Source organism: Anomalospiza imberbis, chromosome 17, assembly GCF_031753505.1.
Source record: "Anomalospiza imberbis isolate Cuckoo-Finch-1a 21T00152 chromosome 17, ASM3175350v1, whole genome shotgun sequence".
NCBI classification, from domain to species: domain Eukaryota; kingdom Metazoa; phylum Chordata; class Aves; order Passeriformes; family Viduidae; genus Anomalospiza; species Anomalospiza imberbis.
This window is the reverse complement of record NC_089697.1, coordinates 11,789,538-11,803,667: the sequence shown is the minus strand read 5'-3', so window position 1 is coordinate 11,803,667 and position 14,130 is coordinate 11,789,538. Positions and strand designations below refer to the sequence as shown.

Genomic DNA, 14,130 nt, shown 5'->3' with positions numbered 1-14,130 from the left:
AAAGGCCATTTTGCTTAATTTAATGGATGCTTTATGTGGGTCTGCAAATCTCTAGAAACACAACCAAGGGAGACACATGGCAACAAGATACAGCGTGATCCCTTCCTGGGCATGCAGCAAGAACAGGAGAGATGAAAGGCATCTCCAAACCCATGAACCTGCTGCGACTGGAGTGCACTTGTGCTCTGAAGAGCAGCAAAACCCCACGGTTAAGTCAAAAGAGGAATTCCTGAACATCTGCACGCACTGTTAACCCATTCCAGACCGGCCAGCGCTCTGCAGGCTGCGCAGCAGGATGGATCCTTCCCTCATTCCACAGCCACCAGCTGAACCGAGCCCGCTCGGGCACGCTTCCCTTGGATTTCAAAGAGCTGCTTTCTGCACTTCAAGTAAATAAATGCAGTCATATCTTTTTCCTTCTTTTTTTTTTTTTTTAAAGCCGCACTAATAAAAAGCTCATAGAGAAATCTGTTAAATTGAGTCTGTCCATTATGTTTATTGTTCCTTACAATTCAGGCCTGGATGGCAACTCAGTGGAGGTTGAAAAGTGTATTTATCAAGAAAACCCATGAGAACGAAGAGGATTAAAAGCTATCAGCAGGATAGAACGTGCTTGTAACCCTGCAGTTTGTTCTGCACCTCACACAGGACATCCATCAGAGACCTCTGCCCCCTCTCCTTGTTTTTGAGCCCACCTCTGGCTCATCAGCTGACAGGACAGCCAGCACCTGCATTCCCAGAAAAAGCTGAGGAAGGTGCAGTGTGTATATACTGCGATGAATAAGTCACACTAGAGAAACATAAAACCTGATTGCATTACACACCAGTGATCAGTATCATTAAATGTTACACACCTTGAGTGTGTCTGAGCAGTTGGAAACACTGAATTCGAAAACACGTCTTCCCATTCAAGCAAAGTCCCATTACAGTAATGTAAGTGTAGCAACAAAAATGAGATTCCTGCTTATTACGTGGGAAATAATTGCAATTCAAGATAAATTTTCCCTGAATTGTGTGAAGCAAGTGCCCATCCATCATGTTGTTTCTTCAGTGTCCTAAAGAGAACACCTAGCAGCACAAGGTACTTTCAGATCTTAGTGATGAACAGCCTAATCTGTATATGCTACTCTGAGGTATTGAAGCAAGGAGACCACCCTTGGTAAAGTGGAACAATGGTAGAAATAATGAAAACAACACAGAAGGAGCAGGACTTGCCCCTCCAGGAAAGACATCTGCCCTAAGTGAGCCCTTGCAGCCAAGCCAGTGCAGGGAACACCGACAGCCACCGACTCGAGATCTCATTGCACAAATACCTGTGAAGAGCACAAGGAAATCCAGCCTGGTTTCAGGCCAGGAACAGGCACCAAGGACAAGCCCAACCACAGGTCATTTCAGCTGCTGAGCTGTGGGTTTCACCCTGTGAAGAGAGTGCAGGGCTCCAAGGGTGAGCCCCATGTACCATCAGCACCGTGGGAAACGGCGCGGGAGGGTGTGGGAGGCGCTCTGCTTTGGGGGGATCTTTTGTTTTTGTAAGAAATAACGACATTAATCATAACATTAAACAGAAACCACTAAGGGGGAGAATTTCCAAGCTTGCTCAGCACAGAGCCCAGCCCGCAGGGGAGCTGCCAGCCAGCGGCCGCAGCGGGCAAATTCCCTGGGACTCGTCCTCGGCAGCCAAAGCCACAGATGGAAGAGTGGAAGAGGCGACGAGCAGACTCAGGACTGTTGTAGGACTCAGCTCAGAAATGTGAGTCTGAACGCTCAGCGGTTAGATGTCTCTTGGGAATTCATCCAAATGGCACTGCTTCTCTCCCACTTGCCCTGCAGGTAAATCTCGCATGTGGCTTACACAATCTGTTGACTTAAGTAAAGCAAGGGCAGGAGAAGAAAGCTGCTCAGACATCAGGAGAGGCTCATCAGTCCTTTGGGCAAAAGTCTGGGTCACTTCCCCCTCCACAGAGAACTCGGGGTGTCAGCCAGGCCTTGTCTCCCTTCATGGGAGCACGTGCAGGGAAGGTGCAGCAGAGCCCAGTGCTCAAAACATCAGTGAAAGGACAACAACAATGCATTGCCAAATTCTCCCATATTTTTGGCCAGTGCTGATGCTTAAATTCAGTTTACAGAAACTGGAGTCCATGAGCTCTGTGTTCTAGTCAAGTCCTCTGAAATCAAACTGAGCAGTGACCATCCAGGTCTCCCAGGGCTCAGGGAGACGAGGCCACGGCCACTTCCAAACCTCATCACGAGTAACACTCATCCATCCTGCCGACATGGGACGGTCCTAACACACTGTGAGACCACTCCATGCTCTGCAAGGGCAGGATCTTGCTGGATCCACCTATCTCAGGTGCCAAGGCAGCTGCAGTGCGCAAGGGTGACGAGCAGGCAGGCTCTGGCAGTCAGGAGTCCAGAGGGAGCCCACCAGAGACCCTCAACCACAGGCTTCTGCAGTGCTCCTTGCCCTCCTGTTTCCTATCTCAAACTCTCTTCCTCACAACCAACTCCAGCCCTGGGCCCAGCTCCTCCACCCCTGAGCAGGGCAGGAGCCTAAAAGCAAAAGCCTGAAACCTGACCAGAGCAATTCTGACACAGCTGAAGCCAGGGATGTTTTGTTATCAGTTACAAAGGGAGAATAAATTCTCACAATTAGTGAAAAGGCACAGAAGTAGAGAAAGGCCATCTTGTAAGATGCTGGTTATCTTCCCTCAAGATTTCAAACCACTGAAGATGCATTTGGAAGGAAAACTGACCACCTGACCGGCACTGTGAGATGTTGCACAGCCGTTTTGCCTGGTGTGCCAATGATAAACCCTACCCTGACCACCAACACAAGTTAAGTATAAGGCCAAATTCTGTGTGTGAAGCTTACAATGACCACGGTCTGCAACACCAGAGACGGACTTTGCCACTACAAATACTCCCAGTGCAAGTTCCTGATCCCTGTCTGAATCTCAATGAAGGCAGAAGAGCTGTGAGGATGGTGAGCTCCTCAGGAGGCAGGCTAGACACTCAATCCATCTCTCCTATCAGACCTGTGTTAACATTTAAACAGGACCTGCTGTTGTGATCTTCAGCAAGGAGCAGATGTGGTTTTGAGTAATGGTGAGCGTTACTTAACCAGTTATAGTCACTAATGTAATTGACACCTATTCCATCATCCTTAATACACCCACTTCTTTCTCCGATACCATAAATAGATTAGAAAAGTTTCTGCAGATGGCCATGACCCCATTTGTTTGTGCACTTAGCCATGTATGAATCACTCTTGGCTTGTAGCAGCACTCTGGAATTACTGAAAGATAACTAGTCGGCACAGACACCAATAAATGAATCATGCTTTCCACAAGACCAAACCTTTGGGCTTTTACAGACTCCAATTACAAAGTAAGAAGAAAAGAACAAAGAAATTACTCAGTCTATTTGCACAAAGTCATGCAGAGTTGATTCACAGTTTTACAGAATTATTACTGACAATCATTTGTAGGGGGTTAGCGTAACAAACCAGCTACTTTACATATTGGACAGAATGAAGAGATGGAAAAAAATCCCCAAGCCATGTCTTGCACATATTCTTTGAAAAGTAGCCTTGATTTTTGTGCCAGTAACTTTTTTCATCCTTGGTACGCTCCAAGCCTGGGGGTTAATCAGTTTTCATTCGCCAAGGCTAAATTCTGCTTTGCTGGGTTGCTTGGGCCAGGTTTGCAAATGTGGGAAATCCTGTTGCACCTGCTGAAGAGCACAAACCATCACAGGCACAAAACATCACAATCCCTCAGCTCTGCAGGCTTCAGCAGGGTCTCAGGAACGGTTCAGAGAACTGCCATGTGCAAAAGCACTTGCCTTTCTAACTGCATGCTTTTGAATGTGTACTGCAAGTGAAAAATTACCCAATCTGAGGCATTTTATTAAAGAGATGTGCGAGACTGAATACACCAAGCACAAATGTGTGAACCACTTGAAAGCACTGTGGACATCCACCAACACTGACAACTTGTGAGGCAAGTTTCCAAAGATGTGGAAGGTGTCTTTACGTAACACCACAGTCTGGGACACGCTAACACACACCACACACAGCGAAAAACACACCCTCTTCTAAGTGGAGCATTAGCCTACTCCTGCACCAGTGAGAAATGGCAAGTCTGACTACCTGGAGAAAAAGGAGACACTGATGGATCATGGCCTCCAGCAATGCTGCCTCACTGTACACCTTGAAAAAGCAGCATTTAGTTAAAAAAAAAAACCTAAAAGTGAAGGTGGAGTGGATGCCAACCTGAGCCTGAGCACAGACAGTGCCCTGGTTGTACCATCTCTGAGTGGGATGGTGACTGACGTGTCTCAGGGCTACATGCTTCAAATCAGCACCCTGTACCAGAGAGATCCAAAAACAGGGATAACGCCCCACCGGGCACAGTCACTGACAGTCTGGGAGGGATGCAAGCCAAATGTACACACAGCTCTATTTATCTAAGGCCTACCAGTACCCTTTGCATGTACTGAAGACCCAACTTCCTGGGCGAATTTACCTTGCAAATGAAATGTGTGCCCTGTTTTACACACCTGCTCCACAAGCAGAGAGCTGCCAGCCTGGTACAGCTCATCAGAGCCAGGAGAGGTCAAAACCAGCACCAGGAGAGCTGCCACACAGCTCTAAACCAATTTGGGTAAACCTGCTTATTTGTTCTCGTGCTTGAAGCTGCTGATTTCCAATGAGAGGCATAAATCTCTCTCCAAACTGGATTCAAGATGCTATGGAAAATTTAAATTAAAACCTTAATAAACATTCCCAATTCCTACCCCTCTCCATAACACATAAATTAATGCAACAACCTCTCTTGTATACGAACATGTAGGCACCAACAACCTTCTCCCTCCAGCAAGAGTTTATCTGAGGAGGTGCTGTAGATAGAAGGGAAGGAAAAAGTTCCCAGTAGGGTTGTCTTTAGAAAGCTCAAGTCATTAGAGCCAAGCTTTCTGGTGCAATGCAAAACTAAAAGGATGCATGTGCTAAACAGTAGTGTGTCCTTCAGAAGGAAAGAAAAATAGCTAAATCAGGATCCTGCAGTATTAGGTGGATGCTGGGATAAACACTGCTCAACACACCGCAGCAGAAATGCTAATGCAAGTTTAGTTTTCACACCAGAGAGATTTCAAAAGATTTGCAAAGCTTTGATAATATTTAACATCTTTACTAATTTCCTTTTTGGTGCAATCATAAATTTACCACGGTAGCCAAAAGATCTGGGATGAACTACAAGTTCTAGCTGGCTCCAAAGCCAACAAGAATAATGTGTGCTGTTACTATTTTCTCTCAAAACATACCTCTGCAAAACTGACTCAAAATGAGAAAAGAAATTGTGAAACTGTCATTACAAAGAAGCATTTAAAATGCAGATCAAAGTGCTGCCTTAGAAGCTGTATTCCTTGCCAAATCATCAAAGCTCTCTTTACTCTCAATAGCTCCCCAAATCCTCTGATTTGAACGATAAATTCTTACAGCTGAAATTTATCTGCTCTAAAAAATAAAACAACAATCAAAAAAGCCCAAAGTCCTTTCTCTGCTTACCAACTTCTTCATTAACCAGTTCATTTGGAGCCACTTTCCTGTATTACTAAATGAAGTTTCACGGACATGTTTATGCCTGCGTGCACACACACAGAATACCCTGAGACCTCCTCAAGTACTGAAAACTTGTCAGCCCTTGGTGATGCATGTGTGCAGGGTCTTTCCAGCTCCCAGAGGGGTGTGTGTGCAGGGTTTCTCCAGCTCTCAGCACTGTGTCCAGGTTCCAGGAGCTGGCACTCAGGGAGCTGCTCCCATGCTCCGCGCCAGGATCGCCCTTGCCCCGCTCCCCTACACTCTACACTCACCCATTGCTCCTGGAGGAGCTCCCAGACCAACACTGCATTCCCTGCAGCAAGGAAGCAGCACGCAGCAGCCACTGATCAGTTCTGGATGATGGAAGTGAGGGGTCAGATCCTGCTGCCACAGAATTCCTCCCTGTTCCTCCCTGTGCCGGACTCGGCCACGGCGCTCGCAGAAGGAGCGGATCTGGGATGCATTTCCTCACCTGGGACCTGCCCGAGTGACCTACCTCCTGCCACCCAAAATAGTTATAAAATAATCACCCAGCAATTCAGCCACACAGACAGGAAGAACACTGCATTAAAACATCCCTGTCGACAGCAATGATTCCTGAGCTTTGTGGACGTCTGGGAGTGTGCTCATGGCGTGAACCAAGTTTCCACTCAATTGCAGCGAAGTGGCCCTTGTACCTCTCTCCTCACCAGCTCTCCAGCTCTCTGTCACTTTGATGCAACCCGCCAGGAGCAGACACACCGTGTGTCAGAGAACGGGAGGGATCTGCTAAGACAAACCACACACCAGTATGGGATCTCCCTCCAGGAAGCAAACTGGTTGGCAGTTTTCACATGAGACACCACTGCAAATAAATTACCTTTTTTTTTTTCACTAATTAGGCTTAGCAAATTCTGACAGCTGCTGCTACCTGAATGGAACATCGACAGACGTGAGTGTACACTGAGTTACTCAGGAAAGGAGCAGGATTGTAATTACCCTTTATTAGTGACACCATGTAGTTTGGTACTTCCCTTGGAAAGGTCTCCTCATGTCTCTCCACTTTTAATTTATGTTTACAAATTCATTCTAAAACTGGATTTATCAAACCACCAACTTCAGCCTGAGAATTATAAAATTATTAGGTTTTTTTATGAGCAACAGCAAATAAAAGTAAGAACGTGTGTTTGTAGGTGCTCTTCTCTCCATTCACAAAGGAAGCAGTGGTAGCAACTAATTCAATATCCCAAAAATTTAGAGGTAATCCCAGATCTGACCTTGGGAATTCCTGGCTTTAAGGAAAAGAATATGGTTGCTGCTGCCCACACACCCTTCAGGTTCTGCTGTTCCACAACCAGGATCTGAAAACACACTACAGAGGCAAACATTCAGGGGGTGGAGGATGCCTCCATGCCAGAAGGTAACAGGACTTACTGCAGCAAACACCCTGACACTGACTGAAAAGGAAGAATGAACCATGTCTTGCCTCCACTTGGCATTATAAATGATCACATCTGATTATACAGGATCATCTCTGGTGCCGTGTGCCAGTCCTGCTGGGCAGCACAGCACAATCCAGGTGTTCATCCACAGGAAAAAAAACAAACTCTGACTGTTTGCCCTGCATTTCCCCCTCTGTGTCTTTTCATTCTCCCATTCGACATCGATTATAAAACACTAAGATCAAAATCACTACCTGAGGGCACAAATAAACTGTAATTTTAATAAAGACCCCTGTGCTCTCCAGGCTCGGGGAATCAGGACTTTCCTTGGGTATGAAAGGTGGGCCCACAGAGCTGGCACTGCAGAGCGTCTGGGTCCCCTGGCATGGCCAAGGGCACACACAGACAGCCCCTGGGCCACCATAAAGCCACCCATGCTCTGCTCCTCCAGGATCACACCTTGGGATGCTGATCTCAGCAAAAAGCAGAGCTCGCCACAGACACATAATCAGAGCCAGATACAGGGAGCTCCCCGGTTTGGCTGAGGTCAAACTGAGATGCCACAAACTGAACATCCTCTGGGCAAGCACTTTCGGGCTTGCTGAAACACCGGGAGCAGCTCTGGCTTCCCTCCATGAGGAAAACTTTGTGGGGGAATAAAGAAGCACGTGGTTCATATCCACTCTGCCCTGGAATAAGCCACAACTGCCGATGACAGAGTGTCGGGAAAGAAATGCATTTGTCAGAAAAGCAGTGTGAAAGTGGAAAGAAGGTGTGATCCCTGGCTGAGCCACATGCATTTGGTTTGTTATTAAACCAAAGACCGTGAAAACCTAGAAGTCTTGGGACGGACAGGAACCTGCTCGCAGCCCAGCCAGACACGGCGCTGCAGCTGGGGGGGGATCAGCCTCGATCCTGGGAGATGCAGCGACGCCTCCCAAAAATCCCAAACGCCTCGGATAGCACTCCTCCTACACGATCAAACTGACGGCAAAGCCTCTGCCCAGAGCTGCCCTGACAGCTCCCGCAGGGATGCCCAGGCGCCCGCGGGATGGCCGGGGCGGGCAGGTGCCGGTGCCGGTGCCGGGTGGGGAGGCAGGCACGGCGCCTCGCTCCGCTCCCCGCGCCAAATAATTCGTTATTTACAGCCTCTTCCGCCACGCCGGTCACCCCTGACCTCCTTCACCCAGCCGAGGCGATTAGAGCCCACTGCTGCAGACGTCTGGCTGCTTAGCACCGCCCGGCATATTGGCACTCCAGCCCGGCGGCGGGCGAGACTCGCGCCCCCGCCCCCAAAAAACCCTTTTCTAATCCTAATCTGGGAGCGCCACACACAGAAACCAGCTGCTTCCTCCACCGCAGCGCCGCAGCCGCCATACGGAATAAAGCCTGCGAGGAAAAGGGGTTTGGGCATCGGCTGGACAGTTAACCTATTTAGAGGGCTGTAAACCGGAGGAGTCGGCGTGTTCCTCCCCGTGCCACCTTCCCGAAGCGTTCCTGCCTGGTAACTGAACATTTTGGCTGAAAAATTAAGGAGCATCTGGTGGTAGCTGCTCTGAGGTTCCCTCAAAGTCGTATCAGAAAGATACACAAAATCAAGCGGCTGGAGGAGGAAAAACGCTGTCGAATGAATTTATCTCAGGGAGGCTCAGCTCTGCCCTTTCCACTGGAGCCAGGTGCAGGAAGCGATCAGGTAACAGCCCCTGTAGTGCCACCAGAGCTCTCCAGTAGCGCAGAGGTGAGCCAGGGCTGCCCGCCATCAGCAGGAAAGAAATAATAACATTGGTGATAAGAAACCTACCCCAACACGAAATAAGGAAGGGCAGCAGTAAGGGAGCTCGCTCTAAGGCTCCCAGGAGCTCATGTGAACTCAGCACCCGAGTGTCAGGACCCCAGAGCTGAGAGAGGGCAGGGGACAAGTCAGGGAAGGACCTTGGGAGCATCAGGCACGAGGCTCCCACAACACCCATCCCAATCCAGGCAAGGTCTCCTCCGGTGTCACTCACTGTTCCCGGTCTCTCACCCCCCCGTCCATCAGCAGCACCTGCCTCTTACCAAGCCTTTCACATGCTGACAAAAATGGGGGGGGAAAATTATAAACTATGCTATTTCTAAAAAGTCAAAGAGTGAAATTAAAACCCTGAGTTGTTCCAACAAAACCTCATGCCAAGAGACTGGAATATAAGCTTTTTCTTCAGAAGACATTACACATTTTAATTCACAACTTTTATCACAACCATGAGCCTTGCTCAGACACAAAGTCTCATCCTTGGGATTCTGTGGCACACAGTTTATGTTCAGCAACTGGCAGACACAAAAAAGAACTATATCTTCATTATTTATACACTGCTATTGGTATGCACATCTAGCCCGGCCTGTTAAAGTCAGGGAAGAATAATGGTCTATTCAGTACCGGTAGTGTTAATAAAATCAGGCAAATCCAGCTTAGTTTTGTCTGAACACGAATGAGATTAAATCAAGATTAAAAGTGCATACAGTACAAAGGGTATGGTTTATGCTAAAATTCAGAATGAACACATTTTCGTACCCGGTATACAAATGCCTGCAGACCTCTCGGATTCACACACCTGAATTAAACAAGGATGAAGCTGGAGAAGGCAGACGACACTGGACAAAAGCCATCCAAAACAGCAAGGGACAGATGCTCTGCAGCCCCGCTGGAGGTTAACGGGGCAGATCCTGTGCTAGCAGAAACAGGCACAGCTCAGCTGGCTCTCCCTGCACGCACCGAGCGCCAGCCTGCCCCGTCGCAGTGCCAGGCACATATGCAAAATCCAGACTCTTTCCCAAGTTTTCCTTTTGGGCCGTTTTGCATTGGTCTGTGCAGGGTTTGGATCTCAAGGCACTGAACAAGGTGCTAAGCAGGGTACAATCCTGACAACCCTCCTGCTCTGGGATGCCTTGAAAACCTTCCCTTTACAGAAAATACCATTTGCTTAAAACTGCCAAAGAGCCCAACTCATTCCTCTCCCCTCAGCAGTAATATTCCTTCTCTCTCACCTCCGTGCACTTCATTTCCAAGAGGGAAAGAGCACACAGAGAAGTGGTGAATATTTAGGTCAGGCACTGCCCTCACTGCTGCTATGCGAGGGTTGAAAAATATTAATGAAAAAACCCAAATCGCCCTTCGGAACAAAAAGCCCCGAGGGGCTGGAGACGGGGTGGGGGAACAGGTTCCCAAACACAAACCCTACTCGAGTGTCCGGAGCGCGGTGCCCCCCCGGTACCGAGGCGAGGGCGATTTACACGGGGGTAGCGCAGACCCCCGGGGGAGGCTCGGGAGCGCCCGAGCATCACCCCCGCAGGAGGGGACGGCGCGGGGCAGGGGCACCGGGGCACCGCGGGGAAAGGGCGAGACGCGGGCGGTGATGGAGCCGCGATGGGGAAGAGCGGGGATCTCAGCCGCGGTGCCGGCGGGGAGCGGCCGGGGGCGGCTGATCCCGGGCAGCTCCGGCAGCGCGGCCCGCGCCGGGTCACACCCGCACCGACACCCCAGCGGCAACAGATGAGAGAGCGGGGCTCGCACGGAGCGGGAAGGAAAACCACTCCGGGAAAAGCGCATCGCAGCCAAGGGTCCCGGGCGCCGCCGGGAGCCCCCGCGGGAACTTCCCCGCCCGCGGCGGGGCCGCCGGGCACTCCCGCACCCCGGGCACCTCCCGCACCCTCCCCGGGAGCAGCAGGACTGGTACTTACTGATCTCCATGCTCTGGAACAAAGACCTTTTGCAGTTGCATGTGCAGGACACATTGGGCTGAATAGCTACGGCCGTGCTGTTCAGCCCCATGAAGTTATACATTTAAACACACACACACACACAAAAAAAAAAAAAAAAAAAAAAAAAAAAAAAAAAAAAAAAAAAAAAAGGAGGGCGACGGCGACACAAAGAACTTCCCGGCCGCCGAGCGCTCCCCGGGCAGCACCACATAAAGCCGGGGCTCCTCCTCGGCGCGGGGGGGCGGAGGGAGGGAAACGCAGCTGCGATCAGAAATTGGAAATAAAAAACCCGGCGCGGCGCGGCGCCCCCGGCAGCGGCTCCGCTCGGCCCCGCGGCTGCTCCGCGCCCCTCCGGCCCGGGAAGCGGCAGCGCTGGGCCCGGCCGCGGCAGCCCCGCACTTTTGTGGGGCGCGGCGCGGTGGGAGCGCGGTGGGAGCGCGGCCCGCCCGCTCCCGCTCCGCTCCCGCCCCCCGCGCTCATTCACGGCCACGGGGACGCGGCCGCGCCGCCGCCGCCGCGGGCGGGACCGTGACGTCAGCGCCAGACGGGGACTGCCCTTCCCTTCCCTTCCCTTCTTCCCCTCCCCGCGCTGCCGCCGGGAGCGGGGCCCGGGGCAGCGCCCGCTGCGGCCCCCCCGGGACGCGGCCAGGCGGGGCGGCGGCAGCTGCCGGGGGCCGCGGGACCCCCGGAGCCGCAGAGCGGGTCAGGCTGGAAGGGACCACCCGGTGTCCCAGCTCGCGGCTCAGGCAGGGTCATCCCCCAGCACAGGGCACAGGATTGTGTCCGGACGGCTTCTGGAATACCTCCAGCGAGGGAGACTCCACACCCTCCCCGGGCAATCTGTTCAGTGTTCGTTCACCTGCACAGAAACAAAGTTCTTCCTCACGTTCTGGTGGAAATTCCTGGCCATCGGTTTTGTAGCCTCTTGTCCTATTCCTCAGCACCGCGGAGCAGAGCCTGGTCCATCTTCTTGGCATCCATCCTTTAGATACTTGCACATATTGATGAGGTCCCTTCTCGGCCATCCCTTGAGTCCAAACAGGCCCTGCTCTCTCAGGCTTTCCTTGTCAGAGATGCTCCAGTCATTACTGCACCCACCCACCCACAGTGGGTTTTTAAAGTACCACCTGCACTGAGCCCACCCAGGTGGGTCCAGTGGCACCCCCAGCTCCCAGCCTCCAGCAGGATCTGGCAGAGCTTTGCAGATCAGCTCCAAAAGCACCTGGATTTGTGTATCCTGCTGGAAAAGCACCTAAAAGTCAGGCTCACCCCACAACACCCACCCAGCTGTGGGGGCCCCACACAGCCAGTCTCCAGTGCAGCATTTCAGACAGAAAAATAGGAAGGATTAGAAAAGAGATGATGTGGGGGATAAACCTGTAAGGGCCAGTCCGGCCATGGCTGAGCTCAGTGAAAATTCTCATTAGCTCCCATGGTAGTGCCAGTGGTGCTGCTTAGAGCTCAGGAACTATTCCCAACATATTCCCACTTTCGTTTCAAACCACACATTGTAAAATGGAGTGACCCCATTCACTGCAAGACAGGTAAAAGGAAAAAATATCATCTCTTCTCTAAGGGCTCATTGTTCCAAGCTTTAGTCGAGACAGATTTTTATTTTTTCGCTGGGAAATAAACCTGTGAAAACAAAGGTTTATAATGAAAATGCTGAAACAAGCTTAACTACAGTGGTGCGAAGTAGCTGCTATAATACTTGGTGAATCCTGTTACTGGGAGATAAAGGCAGTTCAGTTATCTTCTAAGAAAGCACATTTCCCCATGGCTGTTGGTAGCTCTGATTTAGGATTTGGGAATATCTGAGGCATCCCCAGCTGGGCCTGCATTCCCCAGAGATGCTGTTGGGGAAGATGCACTGAGGTGGGGACTGGCGACCAACCAGCAGAAATCCTATTCCTACAAAGGTGAAGCAATCACAGAAGATGGATGGTCTCAAAATGTGGGGCAGGGACAGTGACACTCATTGGTAAGGTTTAACCTTTATTTCCCTGCCCAGAAAAGGAATTTATTTTGACGTGACTACTACAAACTAATGTTAAATACCCACCCGTGCTTTACTCCTGCAGCCCCATCCAGTCCTGTGAAAATGGCTGGAGAGAAGGAACAAGGAATTGCCGGGTTGTTTAATCTTTTACTCTTTGCCACTCGACAGATGGTAACTCCCAACAATTACTAATCCAAAGGAAACACGGAAGAGGATTCAGATAGAAACAAGCTTTGAGAAGTTTGTGCTCCCCAGCACTGAGAACACGTGAATTATCCAACAAGTGCCATTCCCAAAGGCAGGGGAAGGTGCTAGGGTGGCAGCAGAGGTGGGAATTGGTGTGCTGGGAGATTAGGGACAATTAAGTGAAAAAAAATCTGTGCTAGAGCTGGAGATGAAGCATTTCCAATCCTATTTTATATTTTGTTTCCTGCCTCGGTTTCCTCATCAGTAACACAGGAGGGGTAATAATTGTGATTCCTTCAGGTTACTTCTGGAAGCTCAATTTATTTTGTGGCAGTGAGATTTTTAGAAATGCTTTGTGAAAATGTGAAGGAAGAAACATTACCCCTGTTACAGGGACACTGGGCCCACTAGCCCCAGAAAGCACATCAAAAAAGTTAAAGCCAGGCACACACACGGTCGAAATTCTGAAGACAATTTCCAGTACAGATATGCTTTATCAATCAACCTACTTTTATTATTTATCTGGAAATATATCTTTATATTATGTTTAAAACACTTGGTGGTTGAACATTAGCGACACTTTTCCAAAGGACCTTTCTTGACTGGCCAGAAAAGGTGGCTGGAAGCTAATCTGAGCCTACCAGCTTGCAACTATCATCCTTTGCCCTTAAAACACATAGCACTGCCATAAATAAGTCAAGGTGAGGACTGCACGTGTCCCTGTGCCATGTGAGGTTCCAGCTGGCAGCACCAGCCCTGCCACCGCTGCCGAGCCCTCTGAGCTCTTCAGCCATGTGGATGTGGCCACAGTTCACGTTTGATCCAGAGTTCTTGGATTTTAAGACAGTTGGGACATCCTTAAACAGTCTCAAGAGAGTGAATGCAGCCCCAAACAATGGATTGTTCTTCTCAGGCAGGTCAGTTCCTTGAGTGGAGGGTCCTTCTCTGCAATCTCTGCTGCAACAGGCTCAGCTTCGCCTTCCAAAAGGCTTTGCTATCCAAAAGGCATCACCCCTGGGCACAGGGACAGGAGATGGGGTGCCCTGAGCAACGGCACTGCCAGCACCCCGTGCCCAGGCTGCCCTGGAGCCGTGGCAGAGGCAGCTCCAGCGGGGGGAGGCTCCTGCCCCCACCCCATGAATCAGCTTGTTCTAGGGGGAGTTTTTACAAGTTCACAAAGCTCTGGTGGA

General features: G+C 50.3%; 1 protein-coding gene across 3 annotated transcripts in view; it reads right to left on the bottom strand.

Annotated features, from left to right (window-relative positions):
- Nucleotides 1-11,251, bottom strand: part of PMEPA1 (prostate transmembrane protein, androgen induced 1) — a 41,619-nt gene extending 30,368 nt beyond the window's left edge. Inside the window, exon 1 of one of the 3 annotated variants that reach the window (XM_068207995.1) lies at nucleotides 10,735-11,251. In XM_068207995.1, the coding sequence (XP_068064096.1) occupies nucleotides 10,735-10,837 (103 nt within the window). In that variant the 5' untranslated portion in view covers nucleotides 10,838-11,251. The remainder of the gene's footprint in view (nucleotides 1-10,734) is intronic. The other 2 variants (XM_068207994.1, XM_068207996.1) reach the window with 2 other exon arrangements.
- Between the last annotated feature and the right edge of the window lie 2,879 nt (nucleotides 11,252-14,130).